The sequence below is a fragment of the Elgaria multicarinata genome, chromosome 7, assembly GCF_023053635.1.
Source record: "Elgaria multicarinata webbii isolate HBS135686 ecotype San Diego chromosome 7, rElgMul1.1.pri, whole genome shotgun sequence".
In the NCBI taxonomy this organism is placed as follows: Eukaryota; Metazoa; Chordata; class Lepidosauria; order Squamata; family Anguidae; genus Elgaria; species Elgaria multicarinata.
The window spans coordinates 13492155-13512903 of record NC_086177.1 but is presented as its reverse complement, the minus strand read 5'-3'; the positions used below and the strand labels follow the sequence as shown (position 1 = coordinate 13512903).

General features: G+C 42.6%; 1 protein-coding gene across 2 annotated transcripts; it reads left to right on the top strand.

Moving 5' to 3' along the window:
- Nucleotides 1-486: 486 nt before the first annotated feature.
- On the top strand, nt 487-20266 carry LOC134401360 (carboxymethylenebutenolidase homolog). Of its 2 annotated transcripts, XM_063130224.1 has the most exons (6): nt 487-688; nt 4728-4942; nt 7839-7946; nt 14954-15096; nt 16663-16754; nt 19813-20266. In XM_063130224.1, the coding sequence occupies exons 2-6, from the start codon at nt 4728-4730 to the stop codon at nt 19990-19992; spliced, it is 738 nt and encodes a 245-aa protein (XP_062986294.1). In that variant the 5' UTR covers nt 487-688; the 3' UTR covers nt 19993-20266. The 2 variants fall into 2 exon arrangements, with proteins under 2 accessions (XP_062986294.1, XP_062986293.1); XM_063130223.1 differs by lacking the exon at nt 487-688 and having other exon boundaries at nt 4719-4942.
- Nucleotides 20267-20749: the final 483 nt, after the last annotated feature.

Sequence of the window (20749 nt, the reverse complement as noted above, 5' to 3'; positions counted from 1 at the left end):
TCTACAGAGGAGTCACAAATGCAAAAAGTTCTAGTAGACTTTGATGGTAGCAACCCTCCAAACCTTGGGAGGCCATTAGTTGTTGATTTAGTATTGCCACTCTTAATATTTCAATACGTGAATGTAAAATGAAAATTGCCTTTCAGCGAACCAAAAATTATGTTAATTATAGTATAAAGCAGGCAATTAAACAAAAAAAGGTATGTTCTTTTAGAGTTTCGCAACTGCAAAACACGGAACAGCCAAACATAAGTGAACTGTGTGTGTCAGGTCAGGCTGTGTGTTTTGTGATCCATAAAGGTGCCTCTCCCTGTAAAGGGGAGGAGATGGGCAGTGTGAGGAATAAGAAATCAAGGACACAGAGAGGGATATACTGAATAAGCATGATTGGAGTTTAAAGCCAGAGAAGACGAGGGGTGGAGTCCCCTTGGGTTATACTGGTTATTCTTTAGCGATATTTCATAATAAGCTAACGCTTCCCACCCGCAGCTCCACTCCGCCCCACCCCATTTCTCAAGAGAGCTGCAGCCAGTGCAGTGAGCATTGCCAAGGCAGCTGTTTGAAAGAAGGGGAAGAAGCCCTCCTTGGCAGCCAAGCGAATTCCCCTCTTTTTAATATCCTTTGGAGTAGTGCAAAGGCAGTTTCATCTTTCTGACCACCCGTAGGAAAGGAAGACTCTTCATTCCAGGTATGTAGAAAGATAGTGTGAAATGCCGAACTATTCTCCACAGGAAGATGAGTGGAAGATAAGAGATGCAAGGAAAGTCTGTGGTAGAACAATAGCTGGCTGGCTGATCCCCAAGCTGCAGCGAAATATATTTTTTGCTAAAGGAACAACCAGTGTTTTGCTGCCACAACCTGTGACCAGGAGATTCGACTTTAGGAGTGCAGTGGTGCAAAGATATGTATGTCAGGTATATGCTGAACACTGCATTGCTGTGGTCAACGCTGATTGTGCAGCTGGGACATTGTGTCACAATATTTAAAATCCAGTGGCTTTGAACTTATGATGAGGCAATAATTTTTCCCTTGGTGACAGTAAGAGCTTACTCAGAAGTTCTCCTCCATGTTTAGTGTAGTGTAATGGTGAGAGTGTTGGACCTGGACTCAGGAGATCTGGGTTCCAGTCCTCACTCAACCATGAAGCTTGCTAGGTAACTTTGGGGCAGTCACTGGCAGGATCTACACTACTGCTTTAAAATGGTTTATAACAGTAGTGACAACTGTTGGGGGCCCAGGGCATACTCCATATACAGTTTTCAAACTGTTTTCAAAGTGTCATATCCTACTTGGTGTAGATCTAGCCACTGACTCTGAGGGCATGTCTACAGAAAGGGTTTGCCCTCGGGGTGGCTTTGCAGTAGTGGCACGTCATCTACATTGCAAAGCCATCCGAGGGCAAACCCTGGAAACTCCACTCCAAAAAAGATGGGCACTTACCCCAACTTTTTTGGCAGAGAAGGCTTGTCACAGCCGATGGTGCCTCCTGATTAGTCACCATGGGCAGGATAGGGAAGGGGGTGACCCCACACCTCTGTAAAAGTAAAAAATAAATAAAACTAATATGGGGAGAGGAACGGGGCCATTCCTACCCCCTTTTTAGTATCTGTATCTGTGTGGGGGAAATGCCATGTATTTTTATTTATTTGTTACATGTTGTATGCCAAGGAATGAAAATTATATTGCTTTATCATCAGCAATCTCAAGGACATTATGTAACAGGCCTTTTGTTACTAATTAATTAAAGCTTCCCATAGTTGTGCTAACAAATAGCAAATGTAAATATGGGGGGAGGAACGGGCAGTCAGAGGGAGGAGAGGTGGTTCGCCCAGAGTCCTTCCCCTTGCATCCTCCTCTGGCTGCCTCATTTCCCCCCCCCCCATTTTTTAAAAAAGTGTATCTGCACAGCTGTGCAGATACAAACAATAAAATAAAAAGGGGGAGGAACCGCCCCGTTCTTCTCCTCCCCCCCCCCTGGTTTTTTTTGTGTTTTTTCCCCCTTTACAGACGAGCAAGTTTTCACTTGCATTCCTTCCTGTGCAGATGCTGGGAAGGAACACAAGCATAGGAGTTTGGCGCCTCGTGGCACCAAAGCGCCGCCATCAAGACAAGGGCTCAGACTAAGGGCTTTGCTAGACCTGCCGGCTTACGCCGGCAGGGAGGCGGGGCCGAGGCGCGCTAACGTTAGCGCGCCTCCCCCAGGCTTCCACATGTCGGATGCGCAGGGACGTCACATCCCTGCGGCGTCCGCCATTTTTTTTGTTTGTTTAAAGGGGCCGGGTGCGGCCCGAAGACTCCGGAGACGGTAAGTGGTGTTTTTACTGTTTTTTAAAAAAATGGGGGGGGGGGGCGAAGGATGGCAGGGTGGGTGGCAAGGGGGGAGGGGGGTGAGAATGCCAGGCATTGCCCGGGCAAGCGCCGCTCGCCTGCTTGCTCGGGCGGTGGCGGCGCGATCTCACCCCCCTCACCCTTTGCCACCCCCCCTGCCATCCTTCGCCCTCCCCTCTCTTCCCCCCCCCCGGGGCGATGGGCACAGCGCTCTTATGAGTGCTGTGCCAGGCAGGTCCACGGCTTATGAGTGCTGTGCCACGGCAGGTCCTGAGGCCGGAGCTGGGGGAAAGGCGCGCCATAAGCGAATTCGCTTATGGCGCATTGGAGGAGGCCTCAGCGCGGCCTGCCTCCGGATTCCCCTGTGCGTCATCTGGACGCACAGCAGGGAAACCAGGTCAGAGTCTAGGAAGGCCCTAAGTCTCAGACTGGGTGCTGGAGCTGTCCCCTCTTGCCGTGCCTTATGGCCACATGTTGGATATAATATTAACTGGGGCTTTTTGGCATAGCATCCAGCATATGCAATCTTTCCCTTCACAGAATCTCACTTCCTCGCTGTGTGTAAACGCTACCCAATTTTAAGATAGATGTAGATAGGGGTTCAGCTAAGATATCTAAACATTTAGACACGAATATAATGCTCAATGGCTCCTCCTCATTGAAAGTCTATAGCTGTAACTTTTGAAGCTAAAGAGAGTTGTGAACATTACAGGGAAACCCCAAACATGTTGTTTTATTACTGTTAACTGTGTGGGAAAACGCCATGTATGCCAAGGAATGGAAATTATATTGCTTTATCATCAACAATCTCAAGGACATTATGTAACAGGCCTTTTGTTACTAATTAACTAAAACCTCCCATAGTTGTGCTAACCAATGGCAAATGTAAATATTAGATTACTAATAGACACAGTTGATTCTGCGCTGTGCCTGTCTTATTTTAATATGACAGGCTGCAATGCTATGTGTGAGAAATAAAGAGATATGTTACTTTTTCAATAAAGTTAATGCCAATATATATTCAATAAAGCTAATGCCAATATATATTCAATAAAGCTAATGCCAAAATGTATATTATGATTTTGTTAGAGTGTGGGCCAATGGGGCAGGGTCTTGCTACTGAGAATATATGGTTGAAAATAGCTTCAGCCTGGAAACACTGATCTTCGCTGAGGCATAATTAATGGACAGGGAAGGGCCCAAACAGGTGCAAAGCGCCGTTAGACTATTCAGTTGAAGTAAAAGAGAATAATACGGAACTTGTGGTTAGACTAGTGGTCAGAAGAAGTGACAAAACTGAAACATACATCTGTTGTTTTTGAACTTATGACTTTTGTGGTTACCTGATGGGTGGAGGGATGATCAAGAGCAATAAAGTGGGTAGGCCCAGATAAATCAAACCTATATTTGGGCATAAGTAAATAGAGATGGGTGGAATATTAAATGAAATGAAAAAGCAAGTAATCAAAGGCGGGACAAAGCTGCGTGCCGGGATAGGCTGTAACCCCACAAGTCTCTGACCAATCACGAGACGGGGAGGGACCTCTTCGGCCGGGTGTAGGGTATAAGATGTCTTGACATGTGCTTAGAGGGTGTGCCTACTTTGCTGGACACCCAGACTTGCAATTCTGTATCAATAAAGGTAACAGAGTGCTTTCACCATTGTCCTTGAATCTTTATTTCAAATCGCATTTCTAACACTATGCACATTTACTTGGGAGTAAGCCACCATTATAATCAGGCATTTCTGAATCAACATGCTTAAGATTGCACTGTCTTTTTATTTTACACACAGTCCGTTGGAACAATCCTAAATTGCTCCTCCATTCATATTTCTCCAACTCTCCCGCCATCCATAGGCCCTAGTACCATATTCCACACCATTTCCAAGGGTCCCCCAACCTGCAGGAGCAAATTTTCAGGGATGTGTATGCAGGGGAAAGAGAGATGCAAGAAAGTTGTGTTCCATTCACATGCCACTGTGATTTCTTTAAGAAGAGGGTTTTGTCGTAACAGTTAAAATCATAGGGTTGGTTGCAGACTGACTCTTACTTAGAATAGATCCAATGAAATTATACTTCATGCAGTCATGACTAACTTAAGTCCCATTGATGCGCCTCTGAACTTGACAAAAATCTGGGCCCAACCCATAGTGCTGAAAATATTATCCTGTCATTTCTGGTAGCCTTACCATGGTTTTTTTTTTTTTTTTTTTTGGCATCTACGAGTGAACTCTTGAGGTTCTACCTCTGAATCTACAGGCCACAGAGCAAACATGCACACACCGAGAGACGTACAGCATGATCCAAGGGCAGCTGCAGCTATTACCCTGGATCCAGATTACTTCCAGCAAGCTTTATCTGTATTAACCTTTGTGTATCTTATTTTAAATGTTACAGATGGCTGATGCAGTGAATCCATGCCCATGCGACATTGGAGACAAGTTTGAATATGAAGGGCTTGGGCATGAGATTTCTGTGGAGCACATCAAAGCCTACATAAGCATGCCCTCCTTCAGCAGTGACAAAGCGGTGATAGTGATTCATGACATACATGGATGGCAGATACCAAATATCAGATTCATAACTGATCTGCTTGCATCCAATGGATACATGTAAGGAATTGTCCTTAGTATTCTCAGTCTTACCTTGTCGAACTGGCCTCTCCTATATTGTGTTAACCTAATCTATTTGTTTAAGAATACGTTGTATGGCTAAGGTCATACACATAACTCAAAACACTAAGCGCTCCACAAAGAACTGCAAGAGCAATAAATGACTTGGAAATATCCCCATAGCATAACTCTACAAGACCGCTAAGTTTGGGGGCTCCTTGCTCACTTGCCCCTGAACCTGCAGACAAAACTAGACAAAATGGTACATGCTCCCTTACAATTAATGGAAATTAGCGCTAAGCTTTCGCCGTTGTTGTTGTTTTTGCTACCGGGAGACAGCGATCCTTTGCATACCAGGAAGTGAGTTTAAGGTGGGAAATGTAAAAAAAAATCATAAAAAATCAACGGATGACCCAATTTAATTCAAATTTGGTATGCTTAAAGCTCTCCCTAATATCTATTACTGTGCCAGTTTTGGTGTCTTTATCTTTAAAACTTATGCAGATGTAAGCATTTCTTTAAAATCCTGCTCCTGAGCCCCAGCGGCGGCTTGGAAGATACGCACAAAAAGTAGGGGCTAAATACAGCGAATCTTTTTGCTTTATTGCACAATTAGGGCAGGATGCATGGGAGTACTTCACAATCAAAGCAGATTATAAGGTGGAAAACTTCTGAGTCCTTTGCATGCAATTCTCAGTGATTGCACAGTATAACACTGGTGTGATAAAGCTCTCAGTCCAGTCTTGGCTCCAACTGGAATCACCACCACCCCACTACTCAGAGGGGAAAGGGGCTTTGGGGAGAGGCCTCAGCAAAGCCCTCTCAGCCCGAATGGGGAGGCCTGGTGGGCTGAATCCAGTCCATGAACTGGAGTTTCCCCATCACTGTCCTAGAGTCACCCAACAAGGAACATTTGAACTGCATGGAACTGGCCCCACTTTGTGGGGATGTGCGGAAAGATAAACTAGCAGTAAAATTAACGAGAAGACTTTATGTGCAACACTGCAAAGGGTTTAAAAAATTAAATCCCACCCCCAGTTCATCCTTGCCAAGTATTCTTCTGCCCATCATCTTGCTCCAATTCTTGGATTTGCTTCAGCAGAATATTTTTAGTGTTTCTCTAAATCCTCGAGGGCTAGATGGTAGGAAAAGAAATTGAAGTCCAGGGCTTAAGCATTTACTGCCAGGAGGAAAGTGGGGAAATCTGCCAGACCTTATCCCCTGTCTCAGACAGCCTGGTAATTGAGGGAATCATCCCCTTCCCGCACTCACACGCACTTTAGACTATACGCTGGTTACTTCCTTTCAGTTTAATCAGTAACGGGCGGAGTTAAGGCTTGTTCAGAGCTCCAGCCAGCCTGCAAATGGAACTTGGCAATGCAGTTTGCAGTTTGGAGTTTGGGGTGGGGGTTTAGGAGGAAGGAAATAATATTTATTTATTTATTTATTTATTTATTTATAATATTTAATAATATATTAAAATCTTTAAGTGGTTTACATATAAGTATTTAAAAAATCACATTTAAAATACACTACCGGTATTAAAAACAATTTCAACTACAATAACATGAAAGCAATACAAGGAACAGTGAGTTAGAATAGCATATGATTAATTAGAATTAATTAATTGTAAGCCAGAGAAAACCTGGGTAAACAAGTGAATTTTCAAGGGGCGTTTAAAACACACAGTTTCCGCCTCCCAAATTGCACGAGGGAAGGTGTTTCAGCAGGTGGACACCTCTTTACCGTTTGGTTTCCTCTCTCCTGCAGAATGATAGTCTTTTAAGCTCATGGCACAGAATCAGCAAGCCTAATTCCCACGTCCAGGATACAAAATAAGCCCGAGGGTGACTCCACTATTGCCATTTTCTTCACTTTTCTAGTAGATACCCTTAACATTTGCTAAGTCAGCCTTCCCCAACCTGGTACCCTCCAAATGTTTTGGACTGCAACTCCCAGCATTTCTGACCATTGACCATGGTGGTTGGGGCTGAAGGGAGTTTAAGTCCAAAACGTCTGGAGGGCACCAGGTTGGAAAAGCCGCCATACGTTTTGGCATTTCACAGATATTTATCAGGTCATTTGGGGGATTTAAATTGTTTCCTTTCATTTTCAGATGAATGTTGGAAGCGATGACCTTAATCTTGGGTGGCCACACTTCACTTCCAAAGTGATAGGCAAAAAATCACCCAAGTTTGGTACTGAAGATGGCAATGATTTACATTTTTCATGTCACTTTTCTTCTGCTAATTTTTAGCCATGATAAAGTAAAATGTATTAAGTAACCAGTAACCAGCTGTTATTGATTTTCAAATATATATTCCATAAGCCAATAGGCTTGATTCAGAGATATATGCAAAAGGCCATTGAGTGGAACTGAGTGCATGCTAGTTTATTGAGGATGTGGATTCACATCCAGAGATGGGTAGCTGTTCATAGCTGACACAATCTGCCACCTGATCTATACTGAATCATTGGAACATCTTGCACTGTTTTACACAACAAGAAATTGTCCCCTGTTATGCTCATGCCGTGATGTCCAGCATGCAAATGGAACAGCTGCACTCCAAATGCCTAAGCATTTATGAAAATCAATAACTGGACAAAGGCAAATGTTTTAAACTAGTGCCAGGTAATGTTGCTACTGATTTTAGCATATTGAAAATGGCTCTTTCTCCCCAATATGTACTAAAAGAAATGTTCTTGATATTTGTCCAATTTAAAAACTAATCATTTAAAGCAAATGTTTCCTGTTTCTCTTAAAGAATTTTGATGAAAATGTGGTGCCGGTGAGTGGGTGGGCAAGGGGAGGGGGGAAACTTCTGTAGTAGGCTAATATTAAGTGATTTCAAAGAAGCTATTTTAATAAGTGAACTTACATGTATTTTTTATACAGAGCAATTTGCCCAGACTTTTTTAAATCGCAAGAGCCTTGGAAACCATCTAACTCCGAGTCTATGTTCAAGGATTGGCTAAAATCACGAGATCCCAATAATATCAACAAGTAAGAGTTTACTCTTCCTACTGTGGATATTCGAGGCTGATGGGAAGACTATTCAGTTGAATCTGAACTTTTATTTATTTATTTATTTATTTATTTATTTATTTATTTATTGCATTTCTATACTGCCCAATAGCTGAAGCTCTCTGGGCAGTTCACAAAAATTAGCTTCCAGAGAGGTTTGCAAATGTAGGTCTTGATCAACTCTGGACATTTCCCTGTCGGGAAGGTACAGATAGATTATAGCTTTCTCATTTGTTGTATGGGCAGCCTAATGGCACTTGCCATCATAATTATTGCACAGCAAGCCAAGTCTTACACTGACTGCAACCATTCAGGCAGCATCCAGTAGAAGAAAAATGGAACAGAACTAAGGAGCTGAGCTTTACCTGATTTAGAATAGCATGTAACATTCCCTCACTAAAGCTTTTTGAGAAAGGGACAGTCTCTGTGGCCTTGAAAGAAGCTGTGGTGAGAAAGCCCCTGAAAAAACATCCTGTTTAGATCCCACTAATTTAAATACCTTTCAGTAGGACTCCCCCATTACTTTTTTGAGCAAGTGCATGAGTTTGAGTTGGGCCCAGTTCTAAGCTTTCCTGGATGACACCAAGTATCTAAATCTTCATCAAGGATTCTGACCTATTTTGGGGGATGAGACAGCCTTGGTCATCCTGATGGATAAACCACTCTGGAAGGTGGGTGGGAGGAGTACAACACTGTTCTTTCTCCTGGACCTCTCAATATCAATATTGTTCAATATTACTCAGCATGATATCCTCCTGGACCATCCCCTCTTAAGGCTCATTGTTGCTGTGTTTTTGGATTCAGTAGTAGTCGTAAATGTTCAGGTGAAAGCAGTAGCCGGGGTACCTTTTACCAGTTTAGGCTGATATGCACACCATACCCTCTCCTAAGAGATAAAAATGGGATTAGGCCACCATCACTCATACCTCGGAAACATCCAGATTGGTACAAAACAGGGCAGCAAGATTGTTAACGGGGACTGGCCAATAAGACCACATTATGCCAGTACTTTTCCAGTTCCACTGGTTGCCTGTCCAGGTCCAGGCCAGATTCAGAGTGCTAGTATTAACATGCAAAGCCCTAAATGGCTTGGAGCCAGGTTATCTGAAGGAACACCTCCTCCCATATGTACCTGCCTGGACCCTAAGATCATCTTTAGGGGTTCTTCTCCGTGAGCCCCTGCCAAAGGAAGTGTGGCGGGTAGCTACCAGGAGGAGGGCCTTTTCTGCTGTGGCACCCCGCTGTGGAATGAGCTCCCTAGAGGTTTGCTTGGCACCTTTCTTTGACACCACATGAAGACCTTTTTATTTTCCCACTATTTTATCACTTTACCATCTTAGTCTTTTAACTTTGCTTTTTTAAATCTGTATTTCAAATCTCTGCATTGCTGCTCGGTTTTATTCTGGTTGTATTTTTATATTGTGTTTTTTTTAAAAAATTATGTTTTAAGTTTTATATTGTACTTTATGGTTTTAAATTTCATGAACCACCCAGAGAGCTTTGGCTGTTGGGTGGTATAGAAAATAAATAAATAAATACTTGTCAGCAGCCCAGAGCAGTGGCAGCAAGAGTGTTAATTGATGCACAGAGTATGTTTGTCTAATTTTACTTGTGTGTTACTTGATTTCTCAGCCTAATTCAAGTTGCTGCTTCTGGCAAATGTCCTTGTGCCAAGATATCTTAGGAACTCCCTTCTCCCATTTGAACCTAGCTGTTCACTTGGCAATTTTGGGAGATTCTGCCCTGTCTTCCCCTGCCATCTGATATGTGGTGAGCATTTTCAGTGGGTACTGAATTATAGAATAGGGTGACCATATGAAAAGGGGGACAAGGCTCCTGTATCTTTAACTGTTGTGATGAAGAGGGAATTTCACCAGGTTCCCCATATATATAAATGACACCTGCTGAAATTCCCTTTTCAATACAACTGTTAAAGATACAGGAGCCCTGTCCTCCTTTTCATATGGTCACCCTATTATAGAATCCACCCTCCCGAGGAATACATAAGCCACAGCTAGACCTAAGGTTTATCCTGGGATTATCCAGGGTTTGCCCCTGCCTGAGCACTGGATCTCTTGTGTTTCACCTAGATGAAGAGGTTTGACCCCTGGACAATCCAGGGATAAACCTTAGGTCTAGCTATGGCCATACTTGCCTGGCTTCCTAATGGCAAGTCAAGATCTTGCTAATATGTGTATCAATATATGTGGAACTATGTAGAAGAATTGAGGTAGCGGGCAGAAACAATAACTGAATGACACAGATCAGTGAGAAGAAGGCTAGAGCGAACAGCTACCCAGAAGTGACTGGTAATACTAAATACTAAAGCCAAGCAGAAGGGACACGGAGAGTGAGGAGTTAGAAGCATGCTTGTTAAATAAAGAAGGGTGTTGTAGTTTTTAACATAACTCCTGCCTGATTCTTAAGTGGGTTGCAATGACCACTTGAAACATAATTGCAGCAATTTAGAAGTAGAACCCAGCTAAAGCAGCTCAGAAGAAAAAAACGGCACAGAGAACTTTTCACATCATGGAGCAACTCCCAGCATCGTTAGATTTCACTGCAACTAGCCTGGCCCAGACCTGGAAGCATTGGAGAGAAGATCTTGAACAGTTTCTAGATCTTGCTTTGGAGGGAGAGGAAGAAAAAGGTTAAAGCTGTTATGCTGCCTTATAGGAGAGAAGGGGCGAGAAGTACTATGCAAGTCTCTTGGTCTGGGTACTAGGCACTCCTGGAGGAGTTATTGAAGGTGCTAGATGGATACTGTATACCCAAACAAAATGAAACAGTGGAATTCGGAAGCAGGGTGCTGAAGAGGAATTGGCTGCTTGTGTTGCAGTATTAAAGACTCTAGCAGTAACCTGCAAGTTTAGGGTGATTTTTGTTGTTGTTTATTTGTTCAGTCGCTTCCGACTCTTCGTGACTTCATGGACCAGCCCACGCCAGAGCTTTCTGTCGGCTGTCGCCACCCCTAGCTCCCCCAAGGTCAAGTCTGTCACCTCCAGAATATCATCCATCCATCTTGCCCTTGGTCGGCCCCTCTTCCTTTTGCCTTTCACTTTCCCTAGCATCAGCCTCTTCTCCAGGGTATCCTGTCTTCTCATTATGTGGCCAAAGTACTTCAGTTTTGCCTTTAATGCCATTCCCTCAAGTGAGCAGTCTGGCTTTATTTCTTGGAGTATGGACTGGTTTGATCTTCTTGCAGTCCAAGGCACTCTCAGAATTTTCCTCCAACACCACAGTTCAAAAGCATCTATCTTCCTTCGCTCAGCTTTCCTTATGGTCCAGCTCTCGCAGCCATAGGTTACTACGGGAAATACCATTGCTTTAACTATGAGGACTTTTGTTGTCAGTGTGGTATCTCTGCTCTTAACTATTTTATCAAGATTTGTCATTGCTCTCCTCCCAAGAAGTAAACGTCTTCTGATTTCCTGGCTGCAGTCAGCGTCTGCAGTAATCTTTGCGCCCAGGAATACAAAGTCTGTCACTGCCTCCACGTTTTCTCCCTCTATTTGCCAGTTATCAATCAAGCTGGTTGCCATAATCTTGGTTTTTTTGAGGTTTAACTGCAACCCAGCTTTTGCACTTTCTTCTTTCACCTTTGTCATAAGGCTCCTCAGCTCCTCCTCGCTTTCAGCCATCAAAGTGGTGTCATCTGCATATCTGAGATTGTTAATGTTTCTTCCTGCAATTTTAACTCCAGCCTTGGATTCGTCAAGCCCAGCACGTCGCATGATGTGTTCTGCATACAAGTTGAATAGGTAGGGTGAGAGTATACAACCCTGCCATACTCCTTTCCCAATCTTAAACCAGTCCATTGTTCCGTGGTCTGTTCTTACCGTTGCTACTTGTTCGTTATACAGATTCCTCAGGAGGCAGACAAGATGACTTGGTATCCCCATACCACCAAGAACTTGCCACAGTTTGTTATGATCCACACAGTCAAAGGCTTTAGAATAGTCAATAAAACAGAAATAGATGTTTTTCTGGAACTCCCTGGCTTTCTCCATTATCCAGCGGATATTGGCAATTTGGTCTCTAGTTCCTCTGCCTTTTCTAAACCCAGCTTGTACATCTGGCAATTCTCGCTCCATGAATTGCTGGAGTCTACCTTGCAGGATTTTGAGCATTACCTTGCTGGCATGTGAAATAAGTGCCACTGTACGATAGTTTGAACATTCTTTAGTGTTTCCCTTTTTTGGTATGGGGATATAAGTTGATTTTTTCCAGTCTGATGGCCATTCTTGTGTTTTCCAAATTTGCTGGCATATTGCATGCATCACCTTGACAGCATCATCTTGCAGTATTTTAAACAGTTCAGCTGGGATACCGTCATCTCCTGCTGCCTTGTTATTAGCAATGCTTCTTAAGGCCCATTCAACCTCACTCTTCAGGATGTCTGGCTCTAACTCACTGACCACACCATCTGAGCTAGCCCCGATATTATGATCCTTCCTATACAGATCTTCCGTATATTCTTGCCACCTTTTCTTGATCTCTTCTGTTTCTGTTAGGTCCTTGCCATCTTTGTTTTTGATCATACCCATTTTTGCCTGGAATTTACCTCCGATGTTTCTAATTTTCTGGAAGAGGTCTCTTGTCCTTCCTATTCTATTGTCTTCTTCCACTTCCGCACATTGCTTGTTTAAAAATAATTCCTTATCTCTTCTGGCTAACCTCTGGAATTTTGCATTTAATTGGGCATATCTCCCCCTATCACTGTTGCCTTTTGCTTTCCTTCTTTCTTGGGCTACTTCCAGTGTCTCAGCAGACAGCCATCTTGCCTTCTTGATTTTCTTTTTCTTTGGGATGTTTTTTGTTGCCACCTCTTGGACAATGTTGCGAACTTCTGTCCATAGTTCTTCCGGGACCCTAACTACTAAATCTAGACCCTTAAATCTATTCTTCACTTCCACTGCATATTCATTAGGAATATTAGTGAGCTCATATCTAACTGATCTGTGGGTCTTCCCTATTCTCTTTAGTTTGATTCTAAATTTTGCAATAAGAAGTTCGTGATCTGAACTACAGTCAGCTCCAGGTCTTGTTTTTACTGTCTATATAGATGTCTGCCACCTTTGGCTGCAAAGGATGTAGTCAATCTGATTTCGGTGTCGGCCATCTGGTGAAGTCCAAGTATAAAGCCGTCTTTTTGGTTGTTGGAAGAGAGTGTTTGTTATGCACAGTGAGTTGTCCTGGCAGAATTCTATCAGCCTATGTCCTGCTTCATTTTGTTCACCTAGACCATGCTTACCTGTAATTCCAGATGTCATTTGACTGCCCACCTTAGCGTTCCAGTCTCCTGTAACGAAAATAGCATCTCTTTTTGGTGTATTATCCAGTAGGTGCTGCAGATCTTCATAGAACTGATCTACTTCTGCTTCTTCAGCATCTGTGGTTGGGGCATATATTTGGATCACTGTGATGTTAAATGGCTTACTCTGAATTCGAATTGAGATCATTCTATCATTTTTTGGATTGTATCCAAGCACTGCTTTAGCCACTTTATTATTAATTATGAAGGCTACTCCATTTCTTCTGTGATCCTCTTGTCCACAGTAGTTGATCTGGTGGTGATCTGATGTGAAGTGGCCCATTCCAGTCCATTTCAGTTCACTGATACCCAATATATCTATATTTAATCTTGACATCTCACCAATAACCACACCCAATTTGCCCTGGCTCATAGATCTTACATTCCAGGTTCCTATGGTGTGTTGACCTTTAGAACATCGGATTCGTCGTTCACCACCAGCACCGTCGGCCGCTAGCCGTCCTTTTGGCTTTGAGCTAGCTGCGTCATCACATCTGGGGCTAGTTGAACTTATCCTCTGTTCCTCCCCAGTAGCATTTTGACCATCTTCCAACCTGGGGGTCCCATCTTCCGATGGTATACCGACATATCTCTGGTTGTACTGATCCATTTAGTTTTCATGGCAAGAATACTGGGGTGGGTTGCCATTACCTTCCCCAGGGATCATATTTAGTTTGACCTCTCTACCATGACCTTCCCATCTTGGGTGTCCCTTCACGGTTTAGCTCATGGCATCCTTGAGGTGCTCAAGCTCCAGCACTACAACAAGGTAACGATCTCCTTTGCTGGATGATTACAGACTCTGTAATAATTGCATGTGGGACAAGAGATCAGCATCTTCAGGAGTGACACTGTCAAGAAGCAGATTTAACATCCAACTACTGCCTAGAAATTGGCAGAGCAGCAGAATTTTCTAAAGAGAGGATCAGAATATTAGCAGGCACATGCTGTCTGACAGTCAGGGCACCACTGTATGCCGATTGTGCAGTTTAGTGAAGAGGCATCCAGAATGCAATGACTATATTGTTGGAAACATGAAAAGAGGAAGACAAAATGCCCAGCCTATGAACATTGTCTTTGCATCCTTTTTCAGCGCAGTTGTTTTATTGGTGCTGTTGTGTTTGTATTGTTTTATTACACTTTTATATGGCTTGTTTTTATATTAATTTTCCTTGCAGGTCCTTTCTGGATGGAAATGCAGAATAAATAAATGCAAAAAAGATGTGCCAGCATGATGTAGTGGTTAAAATGTTGGACTAGGACCAGGGAGACTCGGGTTCAAATCCCCATTCAGGAGTTACATAACCACCTCTCACCTCCTAAAGTTGTCTCCAACTATATCCTATCCATTGTGGGCTATTTACCTGTACTTTCTTTAATGAAGAAAGTGATGCCTTGACTGTCAGACAGCATGTGCCTGCTAATATTAGAAAATTCTGCTGCTCTGTCAATTTCTAGACAGTAGTTGGATGTTAAATCTGCTTCCTGCTCACAAAGATGCTGATGTGCCTGGCAAGTTTGCCACTAACTATTAAGGAATTTCCAGTACTCACTCTGGGTCATTCTTCTGCCTATACACCCAATCTTATAGCATTATACTCATTTATGGGTTCCTCTTCTCTGGATTAGAAGTTTTCTTGATAATTTCTTCACTCACATTTTTGTGTCTTAGGGAAACTGATGTTGTCTTGACATATCTGAAGCAACAATGTAATGCAACGAAGATAAGTGCCATTGGATTTTGTTGGGGTGGAGCTGCTGTACATCATCTGATGTTGACATATCCTGAATTTAAGGCAGGCGTGTCCCTCTGTGGTATGTATCAGATACAATGGGATCTATGCAAATTTTTTTCCTCTGTGTGCATTACAGAGAAGAATTATGGACGGAAGGTGATACTTCTAGCCCAGGACATGTTTTTGTGTATATCAGAATGCAGCCATTGAGGTTTAGACACCCCCGTGGACCAGCTGTCACCCTTCAGGTGTAGAGGATGATAAAAGCAATGAGGGGGTGGAGCTAATGCACTCCCCTTCTGCACGGGTTTATTGTCATTGGGTTTTTGAATACCTGAATAGAGTTTCCCTTTCCTGAATGGAAAGGCCTTTTCCTCTGACAACCAACAATGGAGGTTGTGATGGGAAAGAAGAGAGGGGAAGCAAACAGTGCATAGCTGCAACACTTCTTGGGAGAGGTGGGTCATCGCCCCCTTCTCTCATAATGTCAGACTGTCTCTGCAGTGTATACAAGAGAGTACGGATTAGATTTTGGGCTTGACATGAAGTAATAAAGTATCAGTGTAAGCTGCTTTTTTGCAACTCATATGATGTGCCCCCATGACCCATCTCTTGATTAAGACCCACAGGTTGAAGATGTTTGGTCTAGATGACTTTTGTTGGTCTGATACACAGGGCTCTTTTTATACCCTTACAGTCATATTTGGAAAACCCTCCCTCATGTAGTTTGGGAGGCAGAAAATGTGGCCTCATTCAAACGCCTCCCAAAGGCACACTTGTTCACCCAGACTTTTCCTGGGCCTTTAAATTAATTAACATGTTCATTCCATTTTACTGCTCTTTTATTGTTGTTGGAAGTGTCTTAATGCTATATTTTAATACCGTGTCTTAATATTGTATTTTAATGTTGTGAACCGCTGAGAGATTCTATTAAATTCAGCGGTATATAAATGTTATATATAAATAAATAATAAAATAAATGAATATTTAGTGGGATATTTGAAAGCCTTTTCCCTTTTGAATAGCAGACTTCCATGCCAGATCACAGATTGCTTTTGAAAGTCCCCCAGTGTCAAAAAAAAGTTAGTCATCAAGCATAGAGGGCTATGATTTGAAAGGAAAAGATCTAAAAGCTCATGTGAGTTTGCAGAGGTGGTTTCATGGTTATTTAGATTCTAGACTCCATCTCTAAAGTTAGTGAAGTACTGTGTAGTCGAATGCTAGGAGATGGTTACACAATCAGATTGACTGCTTCTGGTATATCTCATGAGGGATCGCCTGGGTATTGGGTGGTACAACATATATAAATCAGTGGTTAATGTCTGACTTTGCTTAAGCCCCAATAATGGATGACTGAGTTGATAACCAGGTCAAAATATTTTATCCTGATGTGGGATTTTCTTGTGAGCCAAACTGGCCAGCATCAAGATGTCTTTCAAAGTTTTTTACTGTTCAAGTCCTTTTTGTCTCTATGGGATTTACTTGAAGCAGAAAATTGGCACACTTCTGTATAACATCCCTGCTTTTGAACCTTTGGCACAATAAAAAGGTGTAATCAGATTTTTGGGTTGCCCATATATATATATAATGTTACTCACTCAGTAGAAGTGATTCTAATGTCCATTTTTTGTCAAATGTATTCTAGGAGTTATCATCCTTATGGAGGACAATTACAACCTGATGAACCCCACATTTTTCATTTTTGGAGAAAATGATATAATCATTCCTCTTTGCCAAGTAAGGTGTTGCTGTTGTTGTTGTTTAAAAACTCAGAAGTTACGGGTTGTCTAAATTTCTTATCAAGGATTCCCCTTCCCCCCAGTTGGGTAAATTTAGCCTGGCAGATTCCCTACATTATGGAGATTAGCTGAGTGGTGACTGACCTCAGAGATGGCCATACATTAGGGATGGGCAACCATTTTGGGCCTGAGCACCGAATTCAAGTTTTGGAAGGATCCTGGGGAGTCATATTCCAAAATTAGGTAGGGCTAAAAGCAAAGGAGTGGGAGCTATTCAGTGGGAAAGACAAAGGGTGGAGTCATTAGAAAAGAATTACAATCTACTTTTTTTACAGTACCAGTAGAATTCTGCTGAGTGTAACCTGAACCTCCAATTCCCCTTCCAATCTACCATTGTTGAAATATAGCCTAATGTGATGGTGGTGGTCTCTTCTCCTTTACAAGCATTGGAATATAGTGTTGGATTGGTGAGACTGCCACTCATAACTTTCTCTCCAAGTTGTCATCTGTTCATCTGGAACAAAGTTGGCTCTTGGCAAGGGTTAAATTGGAGGAGAGCTGCTTAACTACTGTTCTGAAGGGTCTTGCCTATCTTCTCACGCCCTCCCTAAGAAATGTGCTAACTGAGTCTGCGGTACATACATAGAAAGCAGATGTGTGTAGTAGGAAGTGAGTCTATGTTAGAAATGGAGCTAAAAAAGGAAACGAAGAGCTGACGTTCTCTGCAGAAAATAGTATGACACGATGGGCTTCCCTAAACATTTGGTGGTGATCCTGAATATCTTGGGAGGGTTTGTGCTGTGAACCCTCATCTTTTGCTCAGCTTTAATACATGTGCAATCCAATGTCACAGAAACACCATATGTCTGCAGTGACCCCCTTGTAAGGAAATTAAATTCTGTGTAAGCACTGGAACCCCTGAAATGTCTCACCATTCAGAAATGGGGTGCATGTGTGTAACAGAATTAGTGAATCACATCCCATGTAATGCAAAAGCAGTGTTTTGGACATGGAAAATTGGTTATACACGTGGGAATTGGCTCACAATTCTCTCCTCTTTTGGATGCAGCTGATGATCCTATCATAAATTCAAAGGTTGTAAGGTTTGCCTATGTTCAGACCATTTTTCAGATTATTTTTAACTACGTCCTTTTCCTCAGTAGTGGAACTGGAATTAGACCTCATTTCATACCTGGTTTTGTCTGTCTTCGGTTTGGGTAATTAACCCTACAAGCATCAGCTTAATGAGACTGAAGCGCTGGTGTGTAACTGTAAGAAAAGCAGGTAGCATTTGTGACCAATGTTTGTTGAGGCAAGATAAACCAAGCCTGACAATCCTATTGCAAGTCTTCAAAATAGATAATGAATCACAACATATTTTTTGCTAGTTTCAGTTTTAAGCAATACAAAAATAATAAAAACAGAAATAGTGGCTTGTTGTGCTTATGGGCTAAGCAGACTTGGGCTGCAGCCTCTTCTTGACAGGGATAGTTTGGGCACAGTGGTATAGGTGTTAGTAACCTCAAGACTGGATTACTGCAATATGCTCTATGTGGGGCTGCCCTTGAGGTTAGTCTAGAAGCTGAAGCTAATGTAGAAAGCAGCAGCTCAACTGTTGTCGGGAAGGTGGCCTTTTTCACCATGTAACATCTCTTCTGAGGGAATTACACTGGCTGCCTGTTTGTTACCAGGCCAGGTTTAAGGTTTTTTTATTGGCGTATAAAGCCCTAAACAACTTAGGACCAGGATATTTGAGAGAGTACCTTCTGCCTTACCAACCTGTCTGTAAGATAATTGGATGGGGCACTCCTCGTCGTCCCATGTAGGGATTCTAACCATGGTTTGCTATGGTGCGTGTTCGGCACATGCCACCACCATTTTGAATACGTAACTTCTGATCAGCCCAGTTGGAGGTTGCTCCATGATATATAAACTCAGACACTATGGGGCTTTATAAAGTTGTTTATAATTGTTTTTAGATATCTGTTTCTGTGTATGTTGTATGTTTATGGGTTTTAAATTTTGTGTGTTGGTTTTAATTGTTTTAATCTTATGCAAACCGCCCAGAGAGCTTCGGCTATGGGGCAGTATAGAAATGTAATAAATAATAATAATAAAGACAGCCCTTTGGTTTGTTGGGAACGTGCAGGTGAGCTGTAGTGTGCTCATCTCTTCTGCTTTGGCTCATAACCCACAATCAGCTCCTTCGTGGGTTGTGCAACGTGACATGCAAACCCAGACTGCTGGGTGTTGTTTTTGCATGGAGGGGGCAAACAACCTAGCAGTTTACCCATGGTTTGTTGTTGGATTAACTGCTAGGTTGTTTAGCAGTTGTTTAGCGGGCAGGGTTCAGATGTCATGCTGCACAACTGCCAAAGGAGTGGATTGTAGTTGCACAAAAAGCGGGAGGAGAAAGGTGTGCTGCAGGCAGTATACCTGGTCATGCACTACAAGTGATCAGTTTTTAAACTGATGGGTTGTCATTATATGCAAACCAGATCTGTGGGTTAAACAACACAACCTTAACCTAATTACAGGTTAACTTTGGTGGTTTATTATGGTGTCCAGGTTCACACATCATGAAGCAACCTCCAGTCAGTCCAATCAGAGGTTGTACATTCAGAATAAGCCCAGCAGGTTAGGGATTAATTCATCATGGGTTCACCTAGCATCCTAGGTTTCTAGCCCTCATAGCTGATGCAAAACTGGCATGTGACTCTTGTCAAAGAAATCATGGAAAAGATGCTCCCTTCCTCAGTTCTAGATATTATAAAGCATCAATCATGTGAAAAACTGTAGTGATGTTTGATTATTGTGGACAAGTAGAAATAGGAAAAATGGAATTATGATGTAGGAAGGATTGATTCTCCATACTGCAGTGCAATAAAGATAAGCCTTGAAGCATTTGAGCTGGAAATAGTATAGGAAACCTACAGACTGATGGACATAAGATTTCATGGCCTCTGGTAACAGAATCTGTGTATGACTGACAAAAACTCTAGCAGCCACAAAATATTAAATTCAGTCTAGTAACGAGAAGGTGTTTGGTCTTACAGGTTACTGAGCTGGAACAGAAGCTGAAACAGCAATGCAAAGCTGATTTTGAAGTAAAAATTTATCCTGGACAAACCCATGGTTTTGTGCATCGCAAAAGAGAAGATACTAACCCTAAAGACAAACCTTACATTGAAGAAGCAAGAAAGGATATGCTGAATTGGCTGAGTCGATATATGTAACCATCTATATAATCTATCAAAATGCCAGTACACCATGGAGACATTAACACTAAGGAGAGCCAGTGTGATGTAGTGGCTAAAGTGTTGGACTGGGAGTCGAGAGATCCAGATTCTAGGCTCCACTCGGCCAGTCACAGACTCTCAGCCCAACCTACCTCATAGGGTTGTTGTTGTGAGGATAAAATGAAGAGGAGGAAGATTACTTACTCTGCCTTGGGTTCCTTGGATGAAAAAGGTGGGATATAAATGCAATAAATAAATAAAACTTTTCAAATTGTAACGCTGAGCATATTTCACACCACACTGATATAAGCCATTTTCCCATTCCACGTGCCTAGACACATACAACACACCCTCTCACAGAAATCACTTAGCCATAGAGATCTAGTAGCTATGGATAACAACCTCCTCCACTGGACTACAAGATAGGCTAAAGAGGTTTGTATTAATACCTTAGAATCTCAGAATAGTAGAGTTGGAAGGGGCCTATAAGGCCATCCAGTCCAGCCCCCTGCTCAATGCAGGAATCCACCCTACAGCATCCCTGACAGATGGTTGTCAGGGCTCAATGAGCTTCATCACACCAGCCTTATAGTCTATGTCACAGCGAATTGCATGGAGAGGACTCCGATGACACCGACCATGTCCTGCTATGATTGCGGTTGTTCCCCCCTCCCTCTTAGCGACGTATTTTGGCGCGCGGAAAGTCTGGTTTTTCTGATAATGCGAAAGTACCCTGCTCAAACTTCAGCATGTA

What these genes read in the sequence shown, in the direction of transcription:
- LOC134401360 (XM_063130223.1), top strand. Translation starts at nt 4,719, where the DNA reads ATGTTACAGATGGCTGATGCAGTGAATCCATGCCCATGCGACATTGGA. An exon ending in CTTGCATCCAATGGATACAT is followed by an intron (nt 4,943 to 7,838) that starts GTAAGGAATTGT and finishes TTTTTTATACAG; the next exon opens with AGCAATTTGCCCAGACTTTT. An exon ending in TAATCATTCCTCTTTGCCAA is followed by an intron (nt 16,755 to 19,812) that starts GTAAGGTGTTGC and finishes TTGGTCTTACAG; the next exon opens with GTTACTGAGCTGGAACAGAA.